The sequence below is a fragment of the Limulus polyphemus genome, unplaced genomic scaffold, assembly GCF_000517525.1.
Source record: "Limulus polyphemus unplaced genomic scaffold, Limulus_polyphemus-2.1.2 Scaffold274, whole genome shotgun sequence".
NCBI classification, from domain to species: domain Eukaryota; kingdom Metazoa; phylum Arthropoda; class Merostomata; order Xiphosura; family Limulidae; genus Limulus; species Limulus polyphemus.
Genome location: NW_013665884.1, coordinates 735389 through 760076, shown reverse-complemented (window position 1 = coordinate 760076; position 24688 = coordinate 735389). Strand labels below are relative to the sequence as shown.

General features: G+C 29.7%; 1 protein-coding gene across 1 annotated transcript in view; it reads right to left on the bottom strand.

The window, feature by feature from the left end:
- Window positions 1–248: 248 nt before the first annotated feature.
- The window catches only part of LOC106456950 (E3 ubiquitin-protein ligase RNF123-like), a 42996-nt gene continuing 18556 nt past the window's right edge, over window positions 249–24688 (bottom strand). Inside the window, exons 5-14 of the mRNA XM_022382751.1 lie at window positions 23909–23980; window positions 19213–19303; window positions 18672–18821; window positions 12929–13056; window positions 11870–12052; window positions 10895–11069; window positions 7062–7136; window positions 6372–6459; window positions 4120–4207; window positions 249–1022 (exon numbers count right to left, since the gene is read on the bottom strand). Coding sequence (XP_022238459.1) covers window positions 906–1022; window positions 4120–4207; window positions 6372–6459; window positions 7062–7136; window positions 10895–11069; window positions 11870–12052; window positions 12929–13056; window positions 18672–18821; window positions 19213–19303; window positions 23909–23980 — 1167 coding nt within the window. The 3' untranslated portion in view covers window positions 249–905. The remainder of the gene's footprint in view (window positions 1023–4119; window positions 4208–6371; window positions 6460–7061; window positions 7137–10894; window positions 11070–11869; window positions 12053–12928; window positions 13057–18671; window positions 18822–19212; window positions 19304–23908; window positions 23981–24688) is intronic.

Below are 24688 nucleotides of genomic sequence, written 5' to 3'. Positions count from 1 at the left end.
ATATTTAGTAATAAAATATCCAGTCTAAACCCACATTGTCTCTCTAAAAACAAACAAGATTTTCTCAGTAAAATCAAAAGAAAGTCAGAAACTTTGAAATGTAATAAAGTACATTAAACAAACTATTTTTATGAAGATTGGAAGATCATAAATTTTATCAATATTTATATATAAATATTTTTTTACTTCAATATAACATTTCTAAGTTATGAACCATTGTTTAATTTGATGCCTTAATTATCCAGACTTTTAATGTTAATGTATGTTAACTCCATGTACAGAATTCCTGAAACAAGTGTAAAAAATCACTTGGAAACTGGAATTTTGCTGAAAGACTGTGTAAAATACATGTAACAAACACTGTTATATGGTATAATTTAGTGGTGGTGCAATAAATCAAAAAGAAAAATTTGGCAGCACATGACACAGAGTGGCATTTAATACTCACTCTCATCTCAAATATTAAACAATCAACACACTGTCAATGGCATTTTGGGCTTTCATCACTAGACATTGTTAGAGGGGGATTATATAAAGTTTTACCTTTACTAGTGTCACACTTTTCAACGGACAGAGGATAAGTGATAATGTATTTTTTGTAATCAAGCTATATTCCATTATTTCCTTTATAATACAGGACGCTCACAGTGACACCAGGGGTAGTAACATTATGGTTCAGATCCAAATGCCTATTTTGAACCTCATGAGATATTACGGTCATTATGGATGAAAGTTTTGATAACAGTCTGGGATGAAACAATGAAACTAATGATAAAACAATGCATTCTGTGTTTTAACAATTCTTATCTCTAGTTAAATCAGTCAGTAAAATTAGCTACATTATTTACTGGATTCATTTTTAATAATTATGATCTACATAGAGAGCTTGCTATAATCAGAACCTATCAATAATTTTCACCTTGATTGATAGCTGAATTTTTTTCCAGTGTTAAGTGGTACCTGGGTCCAAAGGTTTGGGCAAAATAGCTAGGTACAGTGTAACGGAAAGCATATCCACAACCCTGATAAAGAAAAAAATCAATGGCAATTAATTCAAATCAAATGTAAAGTATTATAAATAATGTTAACTTTATAAGACATTTTCTTTTAGGCAAAAAAATTCAGTCTTTTTACAATAATTTAAACTATGAAGAAAATACTTGAAATATCTATCTATCATGCATAATTTTAATACTAACCCCATTTAAAAAAAATAGATAGATCTTTCTTTACCTCATGTCTGAGGAACTCATTATTGGTATATTTGCTCTTTCAAACATTTTAGAACTAGATGACTAACTGTCATATCACAGTAAGTGCTTATTAAGTTTTCTTCTAAAAATTAAATCTAAATATATGATTTATAAAAATTCTTTCTAAATATTAATTATATTTTAGTAACAATATATGTACGGAGAATGTTTATCTTTTTTCAAGAACAACATTTTTTATGTATATTTGGTTATCTCTTGTAAGTTGTCCTTGATTATAATTTTGACTTCTGTATATTTTTATGTTGTGTTCGAATGTTCTTAATAAAGCCTTATAGATTGAACTATGCAAAAAAAACTGATTCTTGAAGAAATATTCCTATGCAGTCTAAAGTCTGACCCTGCAATTTATTAACTGTGATGATAAAGGCAATGAATTTTATGGTGAAGGGTAGATTCATGAAAAATGCTTATAAAGTTTTTAACAAAATTTTTAAAAATCTCTCATAAAAGGTAAAACATAACAACAATAATGTACTGTAGCACCATCTATTGCATTGAAAAGATATTTAAGTTGTTTTGACACATAGTCACTCGTGTATATTGTGTAATATAATATTATCCCTTATTTAATATATAATTGTATTCATATTTTTCCGTATATTTAAAGAGTTTGCTGTAAATATGATAATAAATATTTAAGAATATAAAAAAATTAACATGAAATTCCAACCCGCCTGAGACAAATCACTGAGCCAATATGAATGCTACCAACAGACAGTCAAGCATTATCTACAAAAGGAGTCTTCCGAACAGTGAGTAAATCTTATATAGATACAGATAATCTAAAAAATGTGTTTTTACAACAAATGATGCCACTACTTTTCTAAGTTATTATATACAAGCTACTATCAAATAATAATAAAGTAAAATGATTCAGTTAAGATGCAGGTGGTACATTCAAGTAATATCATTTCATACCAGCTCACTAGGTAAAAAAAAAGCATCGTAAACAATCCATTTCAGCTTTATATATCTGTAACAACAAATCCTATAAAACATTACAGTTATATATATATATATATCAACAAATCATTTACATTAAAAAATAACTTGCATACCTTTCATAACAAAATAAACCAAAGAATTAGCATTTTATTCATTTAACAACAAAATTTCTGAGCAAATAAGCCTTTATATAAAACATTTTGAGGCAGAAAATTCTTTTACTTTCATATAGAACATTTTGCTATCTGTTTATCAGTAGAGCTAAGTAAATATTGTAATTGTATGACAAAAAAGCATTTAAAAATAAATTCTACCACCAAACTGGAATCTTAGATGACATAGAAATATTTCTGATTACTAATTCCAATGTATTTCAAAAATAAATACTACATTCTGTCTCATGTCTTATCTTCAAAAAGTGTATCTCTATTCTATTAAGTCTGAACAGACTTTACAATCAAAACGTTGGCTTTTTCTAGCTTTCCAAGCTTTTTTATAACATTTTAAACTTTAACCCTCAAATTCCAACTTGATTTCACAATATTCACCATCAGTGGATTCCATATATTGTATCAATATTGAGTGGTTTTATGTTTTTGTTTGTTAAACTACCCAGGGTGAAGAACTGACCAAAAAACACAGAGAAAAATCCTTAACTTTCTATTCAAAACACATAGGAGACTTCACCAGTAATTAATGGGATTAACTCCAATACTGGTTGAAATTATTTTATATCTTTTGTGTCTCATATATTATTAAAGACCCTGTAGTCAACAAAATCAAGGACCCACAAGCAATTTGATAGGTAAAAAATTTAGAACAATTTGCTTAAAAGCTGCCAGGTCCATATGAGCTCCACTGGTAATTTTCAAAATAGCCAGTTTGATATCTTCAAAAAAATGTATTTTTCCAAAATCAAGATTAAACTAAATATTTGCATTATGATAGTTTAATGAAGAAGAAAAGTTAGAAAAAGGAAAGAAACAAAAGTCATAAAACCACATCTAACATGTAACTATTTCCAGATAATAGTTCTTTAGATAACAGGGTTTCCATATAGTCATGACAATAACTGTCATGCCTCTTGGAAACCATGCAAGATTTGAATGGAGTACAGCTCTCATGAAGACAAAGATAACTAATAAAAGCAAACAACTTAGTGATTGATTGATTTCATGAAACTTCTGAATGGCTAAGTTAAATAAAATTAAAGGGCATATTATGATGATTGAAATTTTATAGAATATTTTGATTTAAGGATTTTTCAAGACAATCATGATCTTGATCAAGAATGCTGTTAGCAAAAATCATGAAACCTAGCCTGACAATGACAATGGTGACATGATTTTGAAATGTCAGGTACTACATCACTGATAAGTCTTTATCAGAATTTTTCCATGTTTTCATGATTTATAGCTGGAAGTAGTGACTACTACAACCAACAAAATAAAGTATCAAAAGAAATATGTTAATGAATACCAATCAGGTTTAAACAAACTAGATATAAAAATTGAACTTTCTGAGCAACAATAAAAAAACAAATTAAGTTGTAAGATAAAATGCAGTATTTTTAATGTTTTCCAAAAGTTTCTTACAGTAAATTTCTGGAAATTTTACAATCTAAGAAAATGACATAAATACTAAATCACATTACACATTTTTTTTACACCAACCCCAAGTTCTCTATTTTGTAAGCTTGGAATAACTTTTATGTAATTTAATTAACCATTTTCACTGTGAGAAGGAAGAAAAATCAAAAGATACCAGTAATTCCCCTCCAGTCCACAAAGGGTTAATTTGAAAGTTAACATGCCACCAGAGATCAAAATTTCTGAACAAGTGTTAAGTGTGAATGTCGCACTGCATATATTAAACCTAGTTTGAAACAGGCTAATCCTACCTTCCATATTCTCACTAGGATCCAATTGGACTGTGCCCAGGCACGATTTTCATATGGTTGAAGCAATGAACTCACCATTGTTAAACAACTGGAAAAAAAATGAAATAATTTCAAAAATGTTCCAAAGAACCACATGTCACTGACAATCATGAATTATAAAATAACCAGAAAATCATAATGAGTAACTAAAATTTATGTCTTGAAACAACATATGTAGAGTTTACAAAATTATATCTACATTATGGTTAAAACACAAACTTAAAGTTCCATCTACTTTTTTCATCTATTATAGCCTCAGTATCCTACAGGATACATCTTCTTTAAATTAAACCATGAGCAGGAAAGAAAAACACACAAAAAAGATAATTTAGTATACTACTCTGAAGACACTGTATGATCTATTTTTTATAGAAAAGGAATATCCACTACAGCATTAATTTAATAGGCCCAATTACAACGATAATTAATTTTAGTTACAAGGTAACTAAAATAATGAGCTTGTTTAAAAACTAATTCAACAAGTTATTAATGATAATTTCTAAAAGACTATATACTGTGGTTAATCACACTTAATATAAACAATATTCTAGGTCCCATGCTGTCATTAAAACTATGTCTTCTAATATCATTAGACACTACTGCCAACATTTCAATTTCCATTGTAACAACTTCTGTGAAGGATGACGAGGTCAATCTAATAAGCAATGAAAGCCTATTAACACACTGGATACTGGTAGGTAAAAGTGTATGTGTCACAAGCTTTTTACAATTACATTCAAAATCAAACAACTTTATTATTTATTTATGTCAATAAACGTGGTATCAAATCATAGTTAATAAATCCACTTATAATATTATATAAGTTTCAATATTCTTTATTTCAAAGGAAAATATTTAGATAAATTCTCAATCTTCACTCCTATATATATGTGATACTTTTTTTGTTCTAAATTTCTTATTTAAATATTCCTTCCACCCCTATTTAAACTTCTGAATTTCAATACAAATGACTTATAGTAAAGATAACAATCTAAATTTATAGCCTCCTATCATTTTTATCTACAGATGTATGAATCAAAAAGTCAAGCTCTTGTAAACATACTATTTTTTCTAAGAATGTCAATAACAATCTCTGATATTTGTTATTACGTTATTTATAATCAACAGAAGGATATTTGAATCTTGTGAATTAAGTACAATGCTATCTTGTTTTGATGACAGCTTTTGAATTATTTGGCCTACAGGTTCAAAGTTGCTATCACTGAGTCACCCTGAACATAGTAAGGGAATTATCCTAAGTACAAGGCCCACACATAAGTACAATATTACTTATTTTTTATGTATATTTTTCTATTATTGGTAGAAAAGTAATTAAAATGTAAAAATTAGAAACTTATTAGGTTAAAAAAATATATATATATAAAACATTTTCAGTGAGGTATGCACATGTATTACATAATTCAATACTTTGTTTACCATAACTTGATTTCAAGTGATTTCTTGTTTTGTTATGCAGTTTTGGTAGTTAGAAACAGTTCAAAGAGCAATAAAACAATAAAATTAAATGAAATTAATGTAAACTGTTACAAGTCTGAGTTGTTTAGGATAAATAATTTTAGCTATCTGTTACAATATGTGGTCGTTATTGAAAGAAATAAGGTTAATTTAGATTTATTTTGTGGTGGTTATAAGGTTGGTTAAATAGAATAAGTTCATACAGAGTTATGGTAGAGAAAATAACATATAAAATATAAAGATTTTCTGAAAAAAACTTTTGATATTCATTTAGGAGGTTCTAAAGATGAAATTTAAAAACTGTAAAATGAAAAAAATATTTTTGAGTTTTAACATGAAAATTAACTTGCACTTAGACTAACCAAAGTCTGAATCAGACTCTGACTCCATAAATTCATAAATAAATCTTTAGTAAAAATGCTTAATTAAGAAAAACTGATTTTTGTGTACAAGACTCTTGTAATATTTACTAAAAGCATGCCAAGTTTTGTGAATATAAACTAACTACACTAAAAGTTACAGTGTTAAGTTTCAGGTTAAATGATAAAAATGGTCAAAATGATAAAGCCCTTTTAGAAGTGGTTAAGACTAGGAATTCCCCATAAACCAAATATACATGCTAAACATGTTGCCTATGTCATCAAAGTAAAAACTCGTGAGATATAAGATCTGTACTGATGGTGGAAAACAAATGAGAAATCTCATAATAATTATACAACTTTCTGCAAATCTCAAACCTTTCAACTGGTATAGATTCCAAGGCACGCAGAGTAACACGATTACACACATAGGATGCTAAAGCTTCAATCAGCAAATCTTTCAAGTCTATAAAACAATAATAATAATAGTCTTTGAGCATGTATACTTGAGATCAGGAAATGTGGATTCAAAATATTAATGAAACAGTGAGTAAAAGAAGAAATGAAAATGTCAACTCACGCTGTGCATTATAATAAATGTTGACCTCCATAAAATTACTACACACTTTGTAAACTTTCTTTTGACTCCAAAACTAATAAAATGCTACAGAAATCCAATTTCAGTTACTTTCGTTAGTATGAATAAAGTTACTGTTGCTAAATACAATCTTTATCTGACGTTCAACAGCCTTTAATATACTGAGATAGAAGGATATCGGGTATAGATGAACATTTCTTTAGTTAAGTGCTCAAATACAAATCATTGTTCATGATTAATCAATTTAATTAATTCGGTGAAGACAGCCTCTTTCTTTCTACACAAACTTTTCAACATTTGTCTATTGGAACTTGTGAAAGGACCAAAAGTTATCCACATTTCTATAAGAACCAATGATTTACACAATTTTGCAAGTAAAAAAAAAATCTTTATCATACACAAACCTCACTGTTACACTTAAAAAGAAGAACAAAAGCTTATTTAAAAAGTGCAAATAAGACAAATCTTACCAGCATTTACAATTCGTTTATCAGCAAAGTGTTCTGCAAGGAATGTGCCAAATCTTGTCAGAGTTTCCATGTATCCTAGAAGATTTAAAATACATCAATTTGTCACACAAAATTCAATTTCTATCCTCAAAACTATACAAATAATTTAAACATAACATACAAGTATATGTTTATTCAAGAACTATGTTATAAAAAATCAGAGGTTTTTCAACACTTTTTTTTCAAAACTTTCTAAAGTGTTTACTCTAAAAAAACTAATAGGAAACTGATTCAAAAGGAAAAATATTTAGAAGTTTTAATTATTATTAACTTCTAATCAAAGCAAGCTACCTAAACAGATCGAAACTGAAAATCAGAATGCATTGATTCATCAGTTGGTTACCCTCACTGTAAGCAACATCTTCAGCTGTAATCGCAATTATATCTCATGAGATTTGGTCAACTTAGGAGATTTAGGTTTATCTAAAACCACATACTAGGCTGACAATGCAAAATAATCCTTAAAACAATATATATATATAAATAGTTCTAAAGATATCAAATACATTGATTGTAAATATTGATTTTTTAGTCAGCACTATAAAAAAATAATGATGAAAATAATATAAATCAAACACATTACAAAGAGACTCAAAAAACAAAGTAAATTTTTCCATTACCAATCCTTGTTGTCAGCATTAAGAACTATTAAGGTAATGGATTTAGTTCTGTTTAACATCTTTTTGTAATTATTAAATAAAAGGGTGGAGTTTGGGAGTCTTGTAGAAATATAGGGGTAAACTGAAGAAGAAAGGTCTACCTTTCAAAAGTGCTCAGGTTATAGGGTTTTCATCATTTTATATTAAGACTTCTTGAACCTGTGTTTTTTTCTGACATCATGAATCATTTCCCTCTATTATCTCAAGAATGTTAGGTTCTATATAACAGCTGATAATAAAGTTGATGTGGAAGGCATTCATTATTATGATATAAATTATTTCCCTCAAGAACTGTAGGATCTATATTATCTCGGACTTTCCCCATTTAAGCCATTCTTCAGTCCCATTGATGATAAAACATCACTGGTTGGCCATCTAACTTGTTTAGACTATTCTGTAGAATTCCCAAAATGATCAGACATCAGTGTTAGGCTATTTATTCTGTTTATACCATCTTGGAAAATTTCCACAATGATTAAACATCACTAATTGGCTACCTATATCAACAATTTTCTTCCTACTTTGAGTTTTTACACGACATTCAATTAAAGACATTTGGAAGTGTCCTTTACTAGAGCCTCAGTCATATGTTTTAAATTTCTTCATGACTTTATAACAACTTCAAGACGTTTTTACAGTGTCTTTGGTATTCACCTATTACAGGTTCCCGAGTTGTTTTTTTCATACACTGTCTTTGATATTCTGCTTCTGTTGTGGTAAGTATATATGTACTAAACATGTAGTTAGAAAAAAATACCGAATGAAAAGTAAGTGTAAACGTTTAGTTCTATAACAGGCAACAATAAGTTTTAATTATTAAATAAGCAGAGGAAATATTACAGAATCTCAAGTTATTGAAACAAACTCCACAATTAGTTATTCATTCTTATATAAAAACAAAAATACAACACCGATCAAGACACATGAAAATCATGTGACAATTGTGATATTTAGTGGTTGTTAAATGACTCCTCCAATATAAAAATAAAATCCAAAAATTAGATACACTTACAGTATGCAGATTAAATCACTTGAAACTAATATATATATAACAAATCAAACTTACAAGCAACATTACAAAAGAAAATTGTGGTTTTGCTCATTTATTTCATATTTATAAAAACTTTTTCATGCCAATAGTCACATTTAAACACAACTATCACATACATTACTTATGTTCTTCTGTAATGATGTACAAACAAAAAATTTGTAGTGCTATCAAATAAAATACTCTTATATAGATGTGAAAGATTTTAAACATACAGTAAGAGAAAAACTTTAGATTTAAAGGCACAAAAAATAATTAAAGCTACAGGGAAAATGTGTTACACAAAACACAGTGAGCATTGCATTAAAAAAAGATAGGTTTTTGTACTTAACACAGTGAACATGTCCTCAAACAAAGAAACAAAATAAGAAATTATATAAACACGTTATTTTTTAAAGTAGTCTATAATTATTGATGATCAAATATCCCTTTTGTTGAAGTACTCTAAAGGTGAGCTGGATCAACTGACATGTACCAAGATCAAAGGATTGAAAGGGACTATTTCTATTAAACTGCCAAAGAAATATTGAGGTGGGGTAGTTTTTCTATATATTTGGTATCAAAGACATAACTAATGTTGTTAAATAATTGTTAATGGCATCCCTGAATTCATCTGCATGCTAAACACGTGTCAGTGACCAATCACATGATTTGATATGCATGTTTCTCTGGTGTACATAAGAAAAAGAAGTGTGTTCACAGCAGTCTGAAAAACAACAAACTGAGTAAAAAAATCCATCTTTATGACAATATGAAGAGCAATAAGTTGGCTGAAAACTGGCCAAAAATTACAAGTCGTTGCAACATGGCTGCAAGTGTGGTTAACAGAATATGGACTCACTTTCAAACAACCAATACAGTTGGCTGGATGGAGACCTAGACAAGGTAGACCATTGTCAATAAACCCACAAGATGACCACACATAACAATATGGGCTTAATGCAACCGTGGTTCTTAGATTTCCAATTTAATCAACAGTCCAGCATGGAAACTGGATAACAAGTTAGTATTCAACAGGCTGAAGCATGCTTTATAAAGTTGGTCTTTATACCAAACAAGTGATATGCTGCATTATCAAACTTATTGCTATAAAACAGCTTGTTTTCAGTGGTATGAAGAAAATGCATATTAGTCAAATGACGTGTGGATGAATTTCTTGTTAGCAGATGAGTCACGTTACATTGCTGCCAGAAATGATCATGAATGTACTTAAAAGAGTACCCAGGACCAGATTCAATCCCAATTTTACAGAGTAGAGGCACATATGGCAAGGGTTTAGGTAGAGGTCAGTATTGGATCTTACACCGACTTTACACACCATGAAATGATGCTAGAAATGCCATATGACAGACGTACCAAACAGCAGACAAAACTGAAAAAAAAACATGAGCCACGTTGTTATCTCACTAAGATATGTTACTATTCTTTTAAGTGGCCAACTGTCATGAGCCAATTGGAACAGCTTTATGGACAACATGTTGCCTGTATGCTGTACATAGAGACCCCAGCTCATAACATGGGAATGGAACCTAAATGCACTCGTACCACCAAGAGCAGTTAGACAGATTTTTATTTTAATGGATGATAACATGTACTCTCATAGAACTCTACCGGTTAGAACCTTCCTGGAAAAAAAGTGGATATCAAGTGAATGAACTGCTTAGTTTGATCACTGGCTTTGAATGTGATTGAACACATGCAGTATGGTCTGAGAAGGTGCATGTAAATCACCACTGAGATGAAATTAAAGCAGTGACAATGGAAAAAGTGTACTGCATTACTCCAGCAGCCCATTGATTCTCTCATTGTAAGTAGGCTACGTTGACTTACAGCTTGCATTAGTGTCTGAGGTGATCATATGCCTTATTGACTTATTCATTAGTAAATATTTGGATATCAGATCACATGGCACTTGATTTCTCTAGAAATTAAATCAGGAGTGTGACTGACATTACTTTAAGAACAGTAATTGTGTCTTGCCATACCTAAAATATAAATGTTTTGAGAAGTGCAGTTAATTATAATTATCAACTTTGAAACTAATAACTAATTTAATCAGGCAAGTTATGAAGAGATATTAAACATACCAGGATAACGACACTGAGTAGTTGAAGGGAACACGCTGACCAGTGCTTTAGAAGTGTGAATGCATGCTTCAATATAAAAATCAGGAACAAAAGCAAACAAGAGGCCAGCCTTGGAGGCTTGCTCTAAAGTCTGTAAGAGTACGTTCAACAGCCAAAACACATCCATTTCCCTCTCCTGAAGAGGAAAAATAAAGAGAAACAAAATATGAACCAACCAATGTGCCTTGTTGTATGAATGCAATATATTTTAACAATATAAACAAACTGTATAATAAATAATATATAATAATAATACAGTTTAACAACTTAATCTAACATGTTAACAGTAACACCATTTGACAGCTTATGAATATTAATAAATATAAGAGATTATTAAAAATACCAGCATCTGACAAAACGTTGTTCATTAGTAAACTGATACATAATTAGTGGAATAATAAAACTATTTAACAATTTTTTTCCTGAACTAAAGAAAAATGAAGTTGGATAACATTCAAATCCATGACTTTTGCTAACTGGACAGATACTTTAGCTAATCAAGTTATTACAACTTGAATGCTTTAAATCTCACTTCCCACTTTATTGGTAACTAAGAAAGGAACATGGCAGCCCTCTGAAAAGCTCAGATTCTTTTTACTGCCCCTTTTTTGTATTTGGAAGTAACAACTTTAAGAATTTTAACTACAGAAATTTTAAGAATGGCACACCATATTCTGTTAAGTTAGAAATTTCCTGGACAAATGAAAACTTAAAAACCTCATAAATGTTAAAAATGAAATCAATTACACGATTAACCATATGTTTCCTTTCTTCAGAAAAATTCTGACTTCAAATAACAGTGTGCCATTCTTAACATTTCTAAAGATAAACTACATAAACATGATCATTCAGAATTCATATATAGATCACAGCAACCAAATTTAAGTTTGTAAATACACAAGCATGATTAAAGAGAATTCTGAATGAGGTTCGTACACGTGACAGAACAGCAGCACTCAGCCATCCAAGCTGGTAAGTAAGTTCCTGTAATTTTTCTTGGTACACTTTACAAGCTTGAACAAGAGCATCTCTGGCATCTTCATCTGCCTTAGGTATAAGTTTTCGAACTTCTGATAATACATTCATGTACTCCTGCATTTTCTCTTTGATTGAGTACAGCTGAAAGTGATCAGAAGCAACAAAAGAAATATAAGTAACATGAGAACACTTGATTAAGCCTAGTATAAATATAAGTAACATAAGAACACTTAATAAACCTTAGTACATTGTAGTGAAAAGTATCATCATTAATTCATGAAACCATCAGCCACTGCACAGAAAAATCATTTGATAAATACTGATGCTGACTTTAAAAATCACAAGTTACAAAATATATTTTATCAACATAAAAACTGCTACTGTTTCAAGATCCATGCATGGTCATATTCACATATTATCCTAGTATCATACTGTCAAATGGACAGGAATTTGTCAATCAAATATATACATGTAGGTGCTAAATATGTCACTTGTGGTACCACAGCATACATCTGCAGCAATACACCACTGTATACAAAAACTGTTTGAATTAAGTGAATTAAATGCATTATAACTGTAACTGTCATGCACATTGAAATAAAGATTTTTTCTTTAATGTTTCTTGTGTTTTAAGTCACATGTACATAACAATTTTTGCATACTTATATGTCTATTAGAGCCACCAGAGTAGATTTTAGGTAATACTATTAAAACCATAATTAATATTGTTGGTTTAAAGCTTACACTGAACACTTCTTTAATAAAAACATTTGTTTTGGTTCTGTAATGTTCCAAAACACTATTTTATGGCTTGACAAGTGTAGAAAGAAATCAAATATAAGATTTACTACTACTTTACTTCTATGAATATCTTAAATAAGACTTGAAGAGCTAAAAAGTCTGGAAACCTTACATTATCATGAACATACATCCAGTGGTCTAAATGAAAGTGTATGAACACATTATACTTGCTTAAACATAATTTTCAAGATTAAAATCTCAATATTTCACCATTACCTTCTCTAACTGACGATGAGCAGAGTAATGATAAAGCCGTACAATGCCATCAAGAAGACTGGCCACACTGTCATGAATAGGCCTTTGATCAAGTTTTGACAGGAGTTGCAAGTCAAAACTTCTAGAACCTATAAACATTTAAAATGAGTTTGTGATAAAAATACTATTACTCATCTGGAAATAAAAATGGCTTTGTTGAAAATAATAAATTAAAAGCAAGCAATTAATACATACATTTAATCTTCTATATAAAATATTGTAATTATTTTTATTCACTATTTTACTACACATTATACTGTTCTACACACCAGTAGTAATGTAGATAACATTTTATTAATTTTGCAACTCTCAATGGACCATATATTTTGTCTGTCTATCTTAGTTGAAGAAATTGTTAAAATTCAGCACAAGTTAATAATACTTAGGTTTAAATAATTACTCAAGTAAAAAATTCATTCCAAACTTAAGTAATGGTATTCATATCATTCTATTCCATTAAACATTATGCTAATTTTACAATACCACAACTTTTATGCCTCCAATACTGCCAGGTGCTAAACTAAATCTCATAAATACAAGTACTATGAACTCAAACCGACAAGAAATCAGGCTGAAACCTACAGTAAAAGAATGTTTAATGTGTTAAAAAATATGCCATTATAAAAAAAGGTCATTAATATTAGTTATCAACTGTTAATATTCTAATATTAAAACTATAACTTTAATAATTTTCCTAAAACATATAGTATTGAAAATAATTATGGATTTGGTTTGGTTTATTTTGAATTTCACGTAAGCTACATGAGGGCTATCTGCACTAGCCATCCATAATTTAGCGGTGAAAGACTGGAGGGAAGGCAGCTATATCTCACCACCCACTGCCAACTCTTGGGCTACTCTTTTACCAATGAATGCCAATTGAGGCCACTTCACACTAATTTATATCCTATTGTTCTGAGAATAGCATTCACATCTGCACTTTCAGCTAGGTCATTGGCTAGATCTCTACTGAACTGTCATGTATCATGTAACAAAAGCATATCGTTACATAATTATAATCACTTTTGAAGAGTTTTGGCTTTCTACCTAGACCACTACAGCCACGGGCCACAACAGCTTATTTGGGTGGGGTTTGGACACACTCAAAGCTCCACAGGCTTACATGTAAGTGTGCATTTTTATTACATTTAGGGAGGTCCAAAAATGCCTATTTACCACATTTTTATTAATTTGAATGAGGAGAAGAAACATTTTTTTGTGACATGAGCAATAAGTTATTTTTCATATTCCTGTCAACAATCAGTGCTATGAAAAATATTAATAAGTTTTACATTCTGAAACTTAGTAAGAAGCACCCTATAGATACAGTCAACAAATAAATGTCATCGGCCCACAAATCAAGGAACTAACATGAAAATTATAGATTATGGCAAGGGGAAAACAAAACCAAAAGAAGGATAACAATAAAAAATACTGATTTTGGCATCAAGATATATGAAGCTAACTGAAACTACTTAAAAAAACACAAATCAAGAAAACTACAAGTGAAATTGGGAGATAGTCTTTATGACCATGGGGGATGACTCCCCTAGATCCACCCATTACTTCTATTACCTAAATGTTAGTTTCACAAACCCTCTTCAGAATATACATACAGCTCCTATTGAAACATGCAGTTTCATTTTAGTTTATCACAGCCAAAACTTTAATTTCTACATTTGTTGTGTGACATTACTGTTCTGGAGGAAAGCACATGCATTCATAGAATTCATAAAAATGTCCAAGCTGAAATTCTAGGGTATTTCCAGGTCATTAGGAGAGGATACATTACCAGAGAATCAACAAACATACTATGCAACAAGCTTACACCAGATTAAAGTAAAAACCTGTTGTTTAATTCTTATCATTAATTACCATTAAATCTTAAACATTCTGTAATGATGCCCATAAAAATACATAATAGTTAAATTTAATAATATTAAATTTTTATTACTGACTTGTCATACTTACAATGAGACAAGCTCTTCATTCAATCCTAGAGCTAAATATACTCTCTTATATAAAGTCCTGTTTTAAATTTTAACACCAGCTTATTACTGTATTTGTTAAGAGAATTTTTTAAATTTATACAGTACTAAGTATACATAGATCAAATATGTAAAGACTAGTTAATAATAATAAACTTTTAACACTTCAGTGTCAATGGCTTGTTATGATTACAATGTGACAAGTCCATCACTCAAACCTAGTGCAAAATATAGTCTTTAAATTTATTACAAGTCCTTGTTAACATCTGTTTGTCATTGTATTTGTTAAGAGAATCTTTATGTACAGTTCTTAACTAATACTAATAGTTGACATGAATGTAGTTAAATCTAAAGTAAAAATTAAATTTTTACAGGTTCTTCAAAGTTTTTAATTTCTCAGCTAACTGGGATGAGGTTGTGTACAATTCTTTTGGATGTTACTCTTATCAGCTAAAAGAAAGTTTGTGATAAATTTTGCCTTTAGTGAAAACTCATCTGCACATTAAGTTCCATTATGTCTTCCTCCCGACACTTTTTTTTCCACTTCAGGTTGCCAGTTTTATTCATTACACTTATTATCTTCTTTTTTTAATTACACTGACTCAAGAAACTTCATCCAGGTAGCCTTGGTATCTAGATCTTGATGCAGCACAGGACTTAAAAAAGACCTTGGCTAAGATCCATATCCATGATGTTTCCAACTGAGATGATATGATCCTGTACAAGGCAGTGCAACAAACGTCTCCTACTTCAGAATTGTTACTTTTATATGCTTGTTTACAGAGAATCCCCTCTCAAAATTAGCTTGTCCATGGAACAGCAACAACAACTGGGACACAACTTTCCAGACATGATGGTAGATACGATTGTCCATAATGGGCTTCAAGAGGGTATCCAGTCTGTCATCTTTATCATACTATATTCACACAAGAAGTTATAATAAAATATACATTTTAATGTCCCAGTTAATAATAGTATCTCAGTTATTAAAGTAGAATTATACTATAAATGTCTATACTCTGACTTATGAATTAAAAAATCCCACCATCATGTAATCTTCTCTCTTAGTTGGCATCTCAAGGAACAATGTATGCAAACTACAAAGAATGAATACCATGTCCCAAAAAAAGAAGCTGTTCAACTATGTTTGAAGGAGCCATGGACCACAAGAACACAGGTTTAATAATTGGCATCCAAACTCCTCCTTCATTTTGCTCTGGAACTTCTCGTAAAATGCCAAATTAACATAGAAACTTGCAGTATGTGATCAAATCTCAAGTTCTGAGTTCAGGACTGGAGATTTTCTATAATGTCAGTGGCTGTACCATGACCCAAGAAAACTGAGCCCAGGTAGTGACCGGTAATCCTATAATCACTTATCCAGAACCATACTATAGCATCCATTTGATGCTTTTTGTTATGCTGTTGTAGGACTCATTAAATAAAAACCTCATTGAGTCTTGTGCTTTTGCTCTCTCCATTAAAATATGCTTGAAATGGGATGCCAACCTATGATAGACAAGGTAGTTGGCTTTTGTTCACCACAAGTAAATGTTTCAGTAATTTGGCTGTCCAGAAACATGGCCCAGAAAAGATCCCCCATCTTCACATGATATATAACTGTAGTGAGGAGATATTATTTATAATTATCACAGACCTTCAACATGCAAAGTATATGTATTAGAAACATATGAAACAAGACAAACATTAGACCTAGGCTTATCAATAATATTACTACTAAAAATGTTAAAGGATTCCATAGCTCTTTTGTTCTTAATAAATTCTAGGTGTTTCTTGTATGTCATATGGCTCTTACACACGGCCTCCCTCAAGTTGCCAGTGCCAGAATTCCTTAAACACAGCTGACAACATACTGTATGTTTGCCTTGGCCTCTCTATAGCTATAAACAATATTACACATCGAAGAACCAATACACATTGAAAATGCACAAACCTATTGTGGTCTATTTATTTATGTCAAACTCACAATTTAAGTCATAAATTAATTAAGCAAGTACTTAGCAAGGTTATTAATGGCAGTGTTTTGTAGAGATGATGATTCATGGAAATCAAGTGACAGTCCAGTTTAAATTGATTCCTTTGATTCACAAAATCAACAAAATATGCAGCAGAAGAAGTAACTAGCTTAACAATATAAGCTCATGGAATGACTCAGGAGCTCTTGAGTCTGGTATTTTAATCATTCTGGAATTTTCAACTCAAATCTACACACAAGTTCCACATCATAATAATTACAGATAATGTTCATAATAATAATTATCATCATCATCAATATTACTATTATTTTTACTGCTACTGCTATCATACTACAACAAACATACCCAGCCATTGTGTTGTTTAGATGGTTTACTTTTTTGTTAATTTTCACTAACTACAGCTGATAGATTTTTATAAGGCTGTTAAACTTTTAGCTAAACTATGTTGAATAATTCATATTCTGAAGTTTTCTTTGGGATTTTTACTAAAATGTGTTATTTTGTCAACCTATATTTCATTTCCTGTTTACAATGCACAACTACTGAGATAACCAATTTTAGATTATACATCTACTCATTTTACATTCAAATAACCCTTTGTACCCAAGTGCTTCAGTCTAGATATATTGATTTCATTTCAGTGAATCAAACGAACAAATCTTTAGAATCAACTCATAAAATGAATTCAAACAAATTAATTGGGTCACTAAAATGAATCGAACTACCAATCATTAACAGTGTTTTACAGTTTCACATCAGTCATGTAAGCATAAACAGCTCACATGCACACACTTGCCAATAATGTTGCACATTTTTATGTGTTAGCTAGAATGTTAAAAGTAAACATTTTTAGCTTCAAAATATTAAAATTTTTATTCAATTAAATTATCTTTGATAATCTAAGTGGATTAAAAAAAAAGGACCAAAGACCATATGACCTATAATTTAAGCATTTTTCCATAGCTCCTATGCATGTTCAGGATTTTTCCAAAATTTTCAAGGCTTGGAAATTTTGATGTTTAAATTTTGGTACTTTTAAGCACTTTCAAGGACCTGTGCAAACCCTGCATTTATCAAGCTATTTCTGAAATAAGTATAACTGTCTATACTTTTATAGGCATTATACTGATTTGGTACAATATGATTGGTTGCATGACAGTCAATCACAAGATAAACTTTAAATATGTGAATCTACTCTGATACAGTTCATTGTCATGTAACAGAGGAAGAGCCATCCTAAATATTTGCATTTTATTAATTTGTTTCCATAATTATTTCCAATACTACATACCAAAAACAATTTCTATTATTTTTACATTAAGAATCTATACAGTAGTGGTAAAGTACGTAAGTTAAAATCGATTGGAGTAATTGTCTTAAAACTTAAATAAAGCTAAAATACATAACTTTAAAGTATTCATAAAGTAGTATTTAAATGATAAATTTACTGACAAAAGTTGTTTGAACTAAAAAAAGAATTTTCATTATGCCTAGACATGCTCCACACCGTTCTAAACAAACAGAGGGGAAAAATTTAAAAACTGAATATACTAATAAAGTTTAAGTTATCTGATGTACATCTAAGCTCTAATGGTGTCTTTTTTTTTAACATTCAAATCACTTGATATATATCTAAACTTTAAGAATGTCTTTCTTTCTCCCATCTCTGCATTTGAGATAATTGGGACTTAAACAAATAACAGTTACTGTTTAGATTACCGGATGAATGTCTAAAATCTGAAGTTGACTCTCTTTCCTTCAGTTCTTCAGCAAAAGATTTTGTCAGATATGAGATTAAGCCACCTGCTCGTTGGGTGTGACTATATGGCTTAGTCTGACTGCAGAAGAACCTTAGTGGCACATGCATGTCTGGAAAATAAGATAGGTATCACTTTATCGAACAGAATTCTACTCAAACAAATGATTGTTTAAAGTCATGATATCCATTAAATAAAAAAAAAAACTACTCATATATTTTTTTTTCCTATAAAAGTATATTTGTAGGAAAAGTTACTTGTTTAGTTAGGTGATACATATAATAAATCTAAAGAATGATTAACACTGCTGCATGTCTTAAAAAACTCTTCACTTGTTTAACTTATTCTCTCATCAGTAGTGTCACTAGCCAGTGGGAGAAGTGGTTACTGGTAATGTAAACCTTAGAATAATCTCAAACTTCTTTCATTCATTCTCTCTTCAGTACTGTCACTAGCTAGTGGAAGAAGTGATAACTGGCATTCAAATTGGAAAAGAATCTCACCTTGTTTAACTCGTCCCCTCCTCAGTAACGTCACTAGTCGATGAAAGAAACCCAGATTGACAGAGGAATGACATGACTGTGCTGGGGGAAACTGAAAAGTAAAAGAATTTTAAAAATTAAAAAAAAACATTCCCTATCCTCACATGCCTGAAGATGTGTTAGAGCATGAAAGACCAGTTTAACATTTGAAATCTTCCCACAATACCACAATAAACAAAATATTTCTGAATCCTGTATTGATACCTTTCAAATCTATGATTACAATCCAGGTGTTTGGTATTCACTACTCTTCTGCCAATTAATTTATTATGCTTTTAAATTATTTTTGTAGTAAAGCTAAAGTAAATTAAAATGCATGTATTAATAAATTTTAATTTTTTTTCAAAGAAAAGTGAGCATAAGAGTTTATTTATAAGAGTTATCTTACACGAGCAAATATGACATATTACTGAAGAATGTTTAAAAGTATTAGTGTATTTCAATTCTGAAGTTAATAAACAGAAATAAAATGTCACACAAACAAATTCTAGGTATGCTTCTTCTTAAATTAAAAAAAGTAAAACAACAACAAAAAACATACTGCTAAAATTTAGTTTGTTTCCTAATCAAACCTTGATTTATTTAACATTTCTTTGTTTTAACTCTCTCTCTACAGGCATTTTTTTGTGCACATCATGAAGTTTTAGTGAATTATACTGAGAATTTAATTAAACTACTTCTTTTCATGGGATACCAATAAATATAGCATAAAAACATAGCTAATCATCCATATTTTAATAGAATATAAGTTTTAAGTTCAAAATTTTATAAGGCAACATTTAAAAATTGTGAGAATTGTGACATTTGCTCTCTTGGCATCCTTTCTTCTCTAATTTATTTACCACCCCTCCAAAAAAGTACAAAATTTAACATAAATTACTTATTATAATATCATCATCACTCATGCAAAGCATAATTTTCATAGCCTTCAATTTTATTTGGTTACAGAACCATGAAATAGACAACCAGAACCCCACTCACCTGTCACATCTTCTCTTCCAGAAATTGCCAATTGTTCTCTCTAACATTCAATACTATATTATTTATAACCAACAGAAAGCCAAGGTTTTCATCTATAAAATGAATTAATAGCTCTTGTTGCATAGCTAGAAAGCCAGATAAATTGTGATAATTATGGGAGATATTCTGCTTTTTTGCATGTTATTATTCAGTGTTCATTGGTGCATTATTTAATTAAATAAAAAATATTTGGTGCAGTACTATCAATAGTATGAAAAAATTGGATTAAGTGTCATCAACAGTTGACATAAAAAAAAAGAAGACCCAAGTAAGTACTTTCTCTTATTTGTCATGTGTATTCTTTATTTATTATTATAAAAGTAACTAAAATGTAAAAATAGAAAACTTTATATGTTAGTTAAAGGTTATAGTAGGCAAAATAGACAATAATAATAATAATTTACAAAAAAAAATTATGAGGTACGCTTGTAAGCAGCTTGTGCGTAATGTAATTCAATAGCATAAAGTGAGCTGCAAGTGATTTACAACTTATAATAAAAATAGCACTTAATCAGGGTTCAAAGGGTAATAAAACAATAAAATCTAAGTATAAATAGATGTATACTATTATGAGTTTAAAGCTATTTAAGATAAACAAATGTAGTTTCACATTACAATTTGAAGGTATTTGAGAAAGAAAAAAGGGTAATTCAGACTTAATTGATTTTTCTTTTGGTGGTTACAAGTTCAGTCAAATTTACGAACTTTGTATAAAGTTAGGGTGGAGAAAATAACAGATAAATTATAGTTTTATTTAAAAAAAAACGTTTGAAATTTATTTATGAAGTTTCAGAGATCATGCAGTTAAAATTCGAGATTTTTGATAGAAAGAAAAGTTTTTTAATATTCACATAGATATTACTTAGCATTTGGACTAGTATATAGGAATACTATATGTATATTCATGGACAAGTGTTTAGTAAAATTACTTCATTAAAAAAACCAAATTTTTTTTGTGTAAAAAAAACTTGTAACGGTTAATAAAAGGCTGCCAAATTTTGTGAAGATACACAAAGTGTGTATTAAAAGTTATAGTGTGGAAACTATAAGTGAGAGAGTTAACCATTATCAGATTAAATTTCCACAAACTGAAAGTCTACAAATTTTAAATCTGAGGTTAATTACCTAACAAACAGAAAAATTATTGAAGTAAGAGTAAACCTTGTACAGAGGGTTGAATACATTATATTAAAATAACTTTAAATACATAAAGCAGTATGTCATGTGACAATCATAGCCCAACTGTTTGTCATTTTGTAGGTAATGTGATGCCACCAAACTCTGACTGCTTCTGGGAAGAATATGTAACAGCCCTTTCCATTGCAAAATATGTATATGCATATATAAAGATATGTTCAGATCAGGGATTTAAAGTTTCCACAATAGGGATATCTCTTTTACTTTATGGTATTTGAACATAAACGAATATGGATTAACTTGGGGTATCAGGACCATAAAGAAAGAGACCTCCAACAAGTCATACCTCTGCTTCAATAAGCAAAGTAAGGTATCTTGTAACAGGTGAGAATCCACAAACACAAAGATCACTAGCAGAAGCCATTCACATGCCCCAGGCAACAGTACACATTATCAAGAAGAATCTCCATCTAGAAATGCAACACAAGTCAGGTGTATACAAGTTGCTTTCATGACATATCTATTCAACTGTTACATACTTCACGCAGCTGTAAAAGGAAAATGGTAGCATTCATACTATCCCTTATAAATACATATTGGTCAAGTTTCTAGATGCAGCACCTATGGATTTCTGTTGAAAAGGAAGCTGGAAAACCATTGTCTTTGTACAGTAAATGGATTATGGAAAGCCTGAAGGGAGGAGTGGTGAGCTTTAAAAATGGCAGCCTTATGACTGTTTTTTGCAATGGAAACTACATCACAGGGCTATTGTCAAGATGCATGGTCACAATAATGATGTGTTGAAGCTCCAAAATCATTTCAATATAACATATTCAACCTCTGTAATTTTGTTGTTTGTGGAGGTAATGGTAGAGATGGGTTTATTTAGTGTTATAGCTGAACAAATTTTATTTTTTGCTAATTAATGAAATCAGGAGTGTTTAAGATCTTTACAATTATCAATTCATAAACAAGGTTTCATTAGAGGTTAAAAGTTTGAAAAAAATATTTCAGAAGAATAAAATTTGAATATTACAACACTTTATTAGGGCTTAAAATCTTAGATTGAATACCCGTCACAAGGTTTCAAGATATTTCCATAAGATATATGTTACCTAACTTGATGCTTAATGATACATATGTACATTTGTGTGTGCAGTTTCACAAAACCCTATGACTAATGTGTAGATTAACAGACTTCATATGTTTCAAATCAATGTATCATTCACTTACAACAACACATTAATTTCTTTACACCATTAAGATTTTTATCACACAAAGTAATATCTGTGTATTTGAAAGTTTAGGGTCTTCTGTCTTCTAAGTCATTTTGCAATAAAATTTTTGTATTCTCTTAAGCTGTTTAAGTTTTTATTTAGCTCTGAAGTAAAGTTTCCTCCTATTTGTGTAGTGTTTGACAGCAAAATGATTGTAACACAAAATTTTCACGTTGTTTTATGATGGAAATTTACTTTTTTGGCAAAGAACAGTTTGTTCCTTATGTTTTCTATTAGTAGATTTTTGTACAGTCAAATAACATTTGATCAATGTACAGTTGCTAATCAAAGGCTGTTGTACAGAGCTGAAAGATTATCCTAAATCCAAGCTTTTACACAGTGAAACATTCCAGTGATTTCTTTTAAATTGTGATTAATCCATTATAAGCCTTAAACAACAATTTAAATACAAGCAAATCACATACTAAAATCATACAAAAATCCCTACATTACTCAGTTACCACATATCACCAATTCTAAAAACAAAGTTTTTAAATGTCACAAAGTTGGTGAAAAAAAAAATATATATCTAAATGGAACAACCTCCAATTCAGATTTGATCACATAGAATATCTAACAGTAAAATATTACTTCAAATATCAAAACATCAAGGTACCCTTTTTATGGTTAACAAATTTCATATAGGATATGATGAACTGACACACTCTGCAGTGTCTTTTTAGATGCCAGTACAAAGATCAGTGAAAATCCTAAACAGTTTTTAAAAAGCACACTTCATGTTGTTTTCTGGAAGTGTTGTTTGAAAACAACATTGAAAACTCTCAAAAATACAACATAATTAGAGCTGCTTTCTTTAATTTTAGAGTGAAATAATAATTTAAATATTTTACATGATTTAAATGTTCAATAATTTTTTATTTTTAAAGTTTCTAGTTAAGCCACTTAAAAAGTTCTTTAAAACATTTCTAAAAAATAATAATGTAATAATAATGAAAAATGTATCATTATTCTCTAGTTTTGGCTTAAACCTTTAAGGCATAATAAATATACAATTTTTTTGGTTCCCTCTAGTTTCAGCAAATATTTTACACATTTATTATAATTCTTATAATTTATATTAATAAGTCCTTTAACAAAATTAATAATATAACAGATATTGTTTAGATAAATTATCATCTTCATTTTTAATTTCAATACTTGTTTCTACTATTTTGGAGTACTCAATATCACTTTCAATCAGTTCATTTAGTACAATAACTTACCTTACTTTTATTTGTATTTTCTTTCACAAAGTCATGGAACTTTTTCAGGAAATTCTCATTACAGTTATTCTCCTGTAAAGTAACATCAAAGACCAATAAGCATTAACTCTATGAGAACCTGGGTGAGTCAACTAATTGCAAGTGTTGCATGATTTGTTCTATTGCATTGCAAAAAACTTCTCGATTAAACACAGTGAAATCTTAGAATTACTTTCTACAGATTATGTAGCTTTTGAAAATATCTTATTTTTATATGTGATATTTGTATGACTTTGCAGATTTGATATTTCAAAAAGATTTTATTGTTATACGATTTTTTAAGAAACAAAAATGCTTACCACTGTTTTAGATAATAATTACAAACTTTTATGTCTTCCTATGTTATTTTAAAACTTTCCTATTAACAGTCTATTTTATAAAACTGTAAATTTTATCTTCACCTCGATTCAAAAGACAATGCATGCAGTGTTAGTGTTTATGATCACTGGCATGAAATAAAAATAACTTTTTTATCATAGCCAAATTATAAGCAAACTGAATTATTTATATAGTTAATCAGAAGGCTTCAATCTTATAAATATATATATAATAAGCTTTAAGTCCATTTTAAATATATTTATATATTTTTGTATATTTACAGTACTGTGCAAAAGTGTTAGGACAAAAGAATATTTGGTCATTCTTTCCATTTTATGGGCCTAGTTCTTCCATGACATTACAGAATATAAATTTCAACATTACGGTAATGCTTCACCGATCCCTGTTGACAATTGAATGAGC